The 8666-nt window shown below is 28.8% G+C and overlaps 1 protein-coding gene across 2 annotated transcripts; it reads right to left on the reverse strand.

The window, feature by feature from the left end:
- Positions 1–235: 235 nt before the first annotated feature.
- On the reverse strand, positions 236–8254 carry LOC145053218 (ion channel POLLUX-like protein, putative (DUF1012)). 2 transcript variants are annotated; one of them, XM_079001215.1, is made up of 24 exons: positions 7907–8254; positions 6838–6914; positions 6433–6557; positions 5939–6225; positions 5625–5696; positions 5449–5524; positions 5239–5337; positions 4698–4852; positions 4501–4605; positions 4305–4391; positions 3375–3459; positions 3130–3277; positions 2959–3035; positions 2801–2881; positions 2480–2680; positions 2282–2395; positions 2072–2164; positions 1810–1936; positions 1549–1625; positions 1305–1352; positions 1096–1165; positions 917–990; positions 713–823; positions 236–595 (listed from the first exon to the last, which is right to left on the reverse strand). In XM_079001215.1, exons 1-24 carry the CDS (start codon positions 7981–7983, stop codon positions 494–496), a joined length of 2568 nt encoding a protein of 855 aa, XP_078857341.1. In that variant the 5' UTR covers positions 7984–8254; the 3' UTR covers positions 236–493. The 2 variants fall into 2 exon arrangements, with proteins under 2 accessions (XP_078857341.1, XP_078857342.1); XM_079001216.1 differs by lacking the exons at positions 6838–6914; positions 7907–8254 and having other exon boundaries at positions 5939–6242.
- Between the last annotated feature and the right edge of the window lie 412 nt (positions 8255–8666).

Consider the following 8666-nt stretch of genomic DNA (forward strand, 5'->3'; position numbering starts at 1 on the left):
TTAAAAAATCCACTCAAATACAACAAAGTCATCCAAATTTTGTCATATTATGAAAGAAACAAAAAATTAAAAGTACAACGCTACGATATGGTAAATTCTCAAAGTACAACACCATCATAAATAAATAGAAAGTGAAATACTATGATAAAAATAAGTAAAAAAAAAAAAAAGAATACTATAATTCTCTCATTTGACCCCATCACGTACCAAAAAAGTCATTTACCACAAATATATATAATATAAAACAAAAATGACCACTTCATTTCTCATTTTCTAATATTTTTTTTTCCTTCTTTTTACACTCAAAAGTTCCAATAATTGCACTTTACACCATACTTTTCCGCAAATCTTCCCCTTTCATGTATCAAACTCAAAATCAATTTGTACGTGAATCATTTTATCTTTTTTTTTTAACAACAATTATAACTTCTTGTTAAAAATTGTCTTTGATGCTTGATTTTATGGAAGTATTTCTTGGAGAAGAAGTCAAGATTTACAAGAGAACAGGTTGTTCTCCTTCAAGCTCCGATATAACAATCAGAGAATCCGTGAGTTCAAGAGGAAGAGGCTCTGATTTGGGAACAGGGTTTATAACCTAAAATAGGAAGATAAAGATAATGTAAAACACCTTTTTAATTAGTTGTTTCTATATTAAGTAAGTAAGTAAAAAAAAAAAAAATGAAAGAGTTATATTTATATATGTATGTTTCACCTTTTTGTTGTTTTTGACATAACCAATGGCTACTTCTCTCCTCAATCGTGCTCTTTCAGAGAGCTCAGAAAACGACAAATGCTCATCCCCTTTCATGTATAAACTTATGTCCTGAATAAAAAATAACAAAAAGATTTCAAGTGAATTACAAAAATAATTTTTTTTTTAATGTCGAATTTGAAAGAAGAAAGGATAAGTGTTTACTTTCACATAAATTTCATCTCCATCAGCATCCAATATGTCTTTCCAAACTGCATTCAATTCACTGTTTTCGGCCACTAATATTCAAAACAGATATAAAATTAAAATTATAAGAAAAGAAAAAAGTTTTATACATAAAAAAAAAAAAAAAAAGAAACAGAGTTTTTTTATATATATATAACCTTGAGCTGTTACAAGGCTCATTATTTCTTCAGCTGCTATGTAAGTCAATGATGGCTTGATTCTTGTAATCTAAATAGTGATAACATTAATTTTCAACATAAAAAGGATAAATGCAATAAATAAACTTATATCCAATTATAATTTCAGTTTTTTTCTTATCATTAAATCGTAATTAAAATGATATATGTAAAACAATTTATTATACTACCTGTTTGCCTAGTTTTGAGTCAACAATTTCTGCAACCAGATTTTGAACCTATAGTTAAGAAGACGTCAAAAGTCAAAGTCAAAGTTAAATTACCAAAAAAGTCAATTTATGCAGCAAAGTTTATTTTTTAAGCAAACTAGGCAATTATGTTTTTCATGTTATGACAAAAGATATACAATTTTTTTTAAGGTAAAAACACTGTTGCATAAATACTTTCAGCAAAAAAAAAAAAAAAAATAGCAACCTTAACACCAAGCTTCAGACAAATACTTTCAGCAAGAAGTAGAGAATATGCAGACTGCTTATCTGCCCCTGATGGATCTATAGAATTAAAGAAAAATGTTAAATGCAATAAATACTTTCATTTATTTATTTGTTTATAAGAGAAATATACTTTAACTTAAAAGAAAAGAATCAAAAGCACATGGAGTTGTAAAAGTAAGAAATGAAAATATATTGCTATTTTTTGCATTTAGGTTAAAAAGAAAATAATAATTAATAATACCTTCAAGCAACCACTCTCTATCAGATATAACAACTACTGAAAATGGAACATCTTCTCCTTTTTTAAGAGACTTTTGAGTGTGTTCAATTGTTTCCTTTAAAGTATCATAGTCCCTTGGGTTCCCAATCTGTTTATTTAGGCAATTATTTATGATTTTAAACAAAAAAATGGAAAATAATGAGCTGAGTGTGGGGCCCACAAGGAGCCGAATTTAGATTAAAAAAAAAAAAAAAAGAAGAAGAAATTCAATATTTCAAATTACCCTGTGGATGACTTTAACATGTTTTATCTTGTGTTGACCTGAAAATTTGTATGTTTTTTCTCTATCTGAAATTGGCACATCTGAAAGAATTTCCTACATGAAAATTAAAATTGTAATTCCATTCCATTCCCGGTTTCATCAGGGAAAACAAACAATGGAATGAGCAATTCCATTCCATTTCATTCTGTTCAAGTAAAAATTTAAACTTACAACAACACTTCCAGGACCTAAGTAATTATCATATTCTTGAATCATATCAACAACATCTGATCTCCATCCAAGTAATAATATGCATTCTTTGGGTCCCACACTCCAATCTGATGCCTACATTTATCATTTATCACTCAAAAAAAATGATAAAAGAATAAATGAATTAAAAAAAAGTATTATTGGATGAAAAATATATACCTTAGAACCTGGTTTTGCTGGACGTTTAACAATTTTCTCCAAACGTGACTTTGCCATTTGAAGTGCATTATGTGGAGCTTCTTCACCAATCTTTTTTATAACTTCAAGTTTATGAGGGTCAATTTCGTCTTCTTCTTTTATTGAACTAAAATATGAAATCGGTGTTTTGTTCTTCCCAGTTATAGGTGCAATGAATAATACCTATAAATGCAACTTATTATTATATTATAATCACTTATAATAATTTTATAATATATATATATATATATATATATATATATATATATATATATATATATATATATATATATATGTTTATACTTTGTCATCTTCATCTACAACTTCATTGTCCATTGGATGGAAATTTATCTTCCCTTTTTTATAAAGACCACAAACAACAGCCTGAAAAAATAAAAAGAAATTAACAATATATATAAATTGTTATAAATACATTTAAAAAAAATAAAAGAAAAACTAACCTCTTGAAATCCAATTCTTAGTTGACCATATTTCAATCCAGCTAGATGAGGAAAACTGGAAAGATTGAATACATTTTCTGCAAAAAACAAATCAATTAGCTTAGCTTAGTACTATTGATTTATTAGCCCTTTTGACAATGATTTGTGATAAAAAGAAAAATTGGAGGGTACTTTGGTAATTTAGCAAATGTCTATAGATCTTTACAAGCCCTTTTTGTCGAGAGCATTGAACAAATAACTTGGATGTTACATTTTCCACAGGTTCTACTTTCAACCCTGAGATTGACTTCAAAAGCTCACATGTATTTGGGCTTGAAACCTAAAAACAAATTATAAAAATATATTTTGGTTATATACTTTGAAACACGATGTATTTTTTATTTTTTTATAAAAAAAAATAAAGAATAAAATTTAACCTCAACAATTGCAGGAACAGATTCCATGTCTGAAATAGGTTGAAGAGCAAGAACTGATAAAAATGCATCTGTATCTATTCCATACCTAACAACTCCAAAAAAAAAATTTTATACTATCAAAAATAGCAAATTTACTTTTATTTATTTGTGGATTATATTTATAGCATTGAAATTTCAACTTTTTTCTTATTTGACATTGTACATTGAAAAATGTATCTACTTAAACATTGTAATTTCACTATTTTTCTTATTAGTGACATTATAAATTGAAATTTTTATCTAATTATATCAAAAAAGACCTTATACTTTGTGTTTTCTTTGGATTAAAACTCAAAAAAAAAAAAAAAAAAAAAAAAGACCTTTTATTTTTTCTGAAAAAGCCGTCAACTTTGTATTTTTTTTCCAAAAAAACCCCTCAACCTTCTAAAGGCTTCCAAATAAACCCTCACATTTTACAATTTTTTTTGGGTTAATCTAAAAAAAAACTTATATTTTGTGTTTTTTTCCGGATTAAACCTCAAATTTATTTTTTGCCCGAAAAAGACCTTGTATTTTTTCATTTTTCCCGATTTGGATCTAGTTATTTTTTTCCAAAAAAAATTGTAAAATGTGAGGGTTTTTTCGAGAAAAACTAAAAAGGTTGAGGGTTTTTTTCGGACAAAAAAAAAAAAAAAAAACAAAGTTGAGGGCTTTTTCGGAAAAAATGAAAAAAATAAAAGGTCTTTTTCAGGCAAAAAATAAATTTGAGGTCTAATCTGGAAAAAACACAAAATATAAGGTCTTTTTTGAGATTCTATAACTGATTAGATTTTTCAAAGTACAATATCATAATAGGAAGAAATGAAAGTAAGATGTTTTAATAAACAAATCAATGAAAGTATGTTTTGCTATTTCTTACATTTACTGATTTACCCTTGAAAAGAATCTTACCTATCACCCTTAGTTGGCAATATTATTATGGCACGTGCCTTATTGGCTGCAGCCCTTTGGAATGATTTTGTTAAGCTTAGACTACAACTGCACAACAAGAAAGAAACCAAAAATAGAAGAAAATTTATTTATTTATTTTAAAAAAAAAAAAAAAAAAAAAAAAGGAAACTATCTATTGCTAATGAGACAAGAATACCTTTTTGTAAGGACATCGATATGATGAAGATCTTTTGCAATACTATCAGCAATTTTGTCCATTTGCTTCCTTGGGATATCAGACAAAAGAAGAATTCTTTGCCTCCTATTTATACATTTTTTTTTAAAATGTAATTACACTTACATGTAGTCATATAAATATATATAAATTTTAAATATTTTTTAAGCCATTATTACCTAGCTGTAGCTGTACCTAATCGCACAGAAAACTCATGATATTTGTTTAATTGCTTCAATATGAAGCTCAAATGACTATTAACTCCACAAATTATTATATGATCAGTCTCTAGAACTTGCATTTGTGCTCCTTCTCTAAGCTTTTGCATGTTATGCTGTACAAATACACATATCATTTGAACCTTTCTACACTTTTTTCAATGATAACAAGGGCATTTTCGTCTTTTTCACATGTGAGAAGGTCATGTAATGTCCAACCTTTTTTGTGGGGGACAAAAGTTGCAATTATTGTCACATTAACATTGATCACAGTTGGACTGGAGAAGTTTTCCAGGATCACTTTTAATGATGAGGATTGGAAGGGCATTTTCGTCTTTTTCACACATGTCATGTCCCAACTTTTCGGGTGTGACAAAAAATTGCAACTTTTGTCCCATTGACATAAGTCCGAATCCCACTTGCATTTGACAGGATTGGAGAACCAACTTTAATGAGGACAAGGGTATTTTCGTCTTTTGCGCATATGATTCAAGAAAAGTACCCTGAATTGCTCTGTCATTGTTCCCAAGAGGCGAGAATAAAACAAAATGCCCCATATAGCAAGAACAAAACCAATAACACGTTCAACCCTAGTTCTTTGCTGCATAAAACATGTACAAATTTATTAAATATCATTTCAAAAAAAGCTATAAATAGTTTGTTTTATTTCAGAAAAAATAAAATAGAGAAAATTATTAAAATGAAATCTCACTTTCAGATGTGTTGATGAAGAACACAAACATGCCCAAGCTTCCCAAAGACAATCTTCAAATGACTGTGTATTACGCCTGGCATTATAATGAAAGTCTGATATTAATATAATCAAATAACTAATATAATAAAACAATAATTTAATAAAAGTCTTTGACTAAAATATAAAAAAAGTACCTGTACTTATAGAAGAGTGTTCCACCAATAAGAACAAACGAAAAGCAAGCTAAAAGGAGCACAATCAAAAACCTACAAATAAAAATAGTTAAGTGGCTAAGCTCAAGGGTAATTTAGTCACTAAACAAATATTTTAACAATCATAAAACACAGTTCAATGTCTAAATTGATAAAATGGTTAGGAAAAATGGTTTTTTAGTAAGAAGGATAAAAAGAAGTGTAATGGTTTTTTAATCACTATTGACGATAGTTAAGTGGCTAAATTGGTAATATGGTGGAAGTACAAGGGCTTTTCTGTAATTTGTTAAACTTACGTGGAAACATTTCTCTCAAGTTGTATGTTGAATAAGTACATGATGCGCGAAAATCCCCATTTGATGTCATGAAATGAAGGCAAAGATACATCCAATTGCAGAGGTGTGGGTTTATCCAAAGAATTAGATATGCATGCAAAAGGCAAACTTGAAGTGCCAAATGACTGAATTACCCTTGAAAGTAGATCTTTTACAGAAGCAATCACTGTTTTCCCATGATCTTGTTGTATCAGTTTGACAACTAAGCAAGATGCCAATGCAGCTATCATCATCCTTTTTCGATCCACCTGCAGGATTAATTCATCTGTTGAAATTTGTCACTTTATCAATATTTGCAACTTGATTTTCCTAATTTCTATTTAAATGTCATGAATCTTTTTTTTTTTTTTTTTTTTCTATAACCATTTGTATTTATAATAAAGTGAGTTTTTCTTGTTGGTGATACATAAAGTTGATCACTGAGACATTGCATTATGGATTGCCATTATGCTCACCTGAGGGTAATCTGGTAATTTCACCTTCAAGAGCTGTGAGTCAATATTTTTCATGAAGTACATGTTCATTGAGACACCTGTCTTATGTTTATGTGATGCTTTTATTGAATTGACCTTTCGCTTTCCTAACAAATGAAAAAGATAACATGTATAAGATCATCATAAGTAACTTTTTATTTTCTACTTTTAGGCTATAAATGCAAGAAATAGCAATTATATCTTCCTTATTATAAATGAGTCGATTTTTCAAAGTAAAGTACAATGCTTAAATAAGAAAAACAATGGAAGTATGGCTTTGTAATAGAGAAAAGAAAGAAAGATGATATAATAAAAAGTTATATGAAAGTACATTGCTGATGTTATTAAGAAGTTCTTATAATATAATATAAGTTGCTTTAGACTCACCTTGATGATTCTTAAACATGCCATTTACATGTAAAGCTGAAGAATGAATCCAGCAACATGAATCTTGGATTGATTCTCTGAAATCATTGTATCAAAATCAGCTTCTGATTCCAAATATACCAAAGAGCTAAATACAAAAAATAAAAAATAAAAAATGGTAATGTACTTTCAACATGGATCTTTCTATTAATTTTCTTTTTATGAAGATATTGTACTTTAAAAAGTACTATCCTTTTAAAGAAATGTACTTTCACTTTTTTCAAAAGTACAAAGTTGTAATAGGAAGAAATGAAATGGCTATAACTACTAAGTGGCAATATAATGAATGATGATGGGGCCCACATTGAACAATGAAAACTTCAATGAAAGTTGAGTTGAAAAACTGCACTAACATTCCACAGTGCTCAATATTTCCACTCACAAAAACTAACTCTCCAATTTCTTCATGTTTCTTCCCTAAAAGTTATGGAAGGAAATACGTGGGGCTCCAATGTCTTGATAGTTGATAATTAGATTAAAAGGTTATAAATCATCCATTTATACATCATTAAAGAAAAACCCACTTCCTTTATTGGGTATTATTTATATAAATGAAGGTTAATTTTGTCATCAAACCTCTAGAATATTGTGGCTGCTAGAATTTGCAATTAAATGTAAGCTGTTGTAACTAAAATTAGAGTACATCTAATTTGATTGCTTATTGATGAGTATGAGAAGAAACTAATCAAGAAAGTGTAGAATAGTAGCATCGTATACGTCTGATGATGTCTAGAAGAAAAGGGAAAATAAGACATTTACAGAAGGGATGTAATTCTAGCTTTTTATTGCACACCAGTTGCTTGTAAAAATGCGTGAATCCACCAAACTTCACACAGACGAATCACAATACAAAGACACCCAAATAAAGCAAGTTTGATCATGACAGGGATGCTTGTGGATTTGTGAATACAATTGATACAAGCCCAGATTATAATGAGTGGCAGAAATTAACTACTACATGAAGTCGATTGTCTGTTATGAAGTTATGAGAAGCAATCGAGTTTACGGATTAGAATTAATAATGCCTGACCTCTTGGGACGAGAAATCCTTGAGATATTTTGAATTCTTGGGGATATCCATGGCTGAAAGCTATGCAAGATGACCATCTCCTCTCTCTCTTTCTCTCTCTAACTCTCTCTCACTCCCTCCCTCTTATTACTTGCACTCTCGCTCTAACAACGGAATGAAAAACAGCAATTACACGTGGGGTTGATGAAATTCATCCTGAGATTGAAGTCGACTGGAATTTGGAAGTATTTGGAATCAAAAAGGTGGGACATTTGGCATTGGATTTAAACGGTGTGAGTTGATTTTGAGAATTGAGATTGAGAATGTGTTTGTGAAGGTGGAGGGGTGGGAGATACAACCAAGAGAGTGCAATTATCATAGTTTGAATTGTTCCATTTATAAACGAATTTCTTATTCATTTGTAACCGATTTTTTATATGTAAGAAAAGGTTGACTATGAGAATAAAATACAACAAAATAGAATAACCTAGACCCTTAATAAAAAGTTTTTTTCTTATGTGAAAATAATCGTAATTGCCTTTTTTTTAAGATTTTTCCATAAAATACCTAAAAAAGTAGAAAAAAAAACAAAATAGCTACAATTTCTATAGGCCATAGATGTAAAAATCCATGAAATTTGTTTTTATATGAAAATAACAATCCTTTATAAAAAGTCATATTTTTTTTAGCTTTAAAATAGGATAAATCTATAAAAAAAATAAGCCAACTTTGAACCTTCATTCCTTTTTATACGAATTCTGTTTGAAGTGAAAAAATTTCA

Source organism: Lactuca serriola, chromosome 5 (assembly GCF_051521515.1).
Source record: "Lactuca serriola cultivar US96UC23 chromosome 5, Lser_US96UC23_V15, whole genome shotgun sequence".
NCBI lineage: Eukaryota > Viridiplantae > Streptophyta > Magnoliopsida > Asterales > Asteraceae > Lactuca > Lactuca serriola.

Coding starts and splice junctions, on each gene's coding strand:
- LOC145053218 (XM_079001215.1), bottom strand. CDS start 7,983: ATGGTCATCTTGCATAGCTTTCAGCCATGGATATCCCCAAGAATTCAA. Junction 3,278..3,374: donor CTGTTCCTGCAATTGTTGAG/GTTAAATTTTAT, acceptor ATTTGTTTTTAG/GTTTCAAGCCCAAATACATG. Junction 2,396..2,479: donor CAGCAAAACCAGGTTCTAAG/GTATATATTTTT, acceptor TGATAAATGTAG/GCATCAGATTGGAGTGTGGG.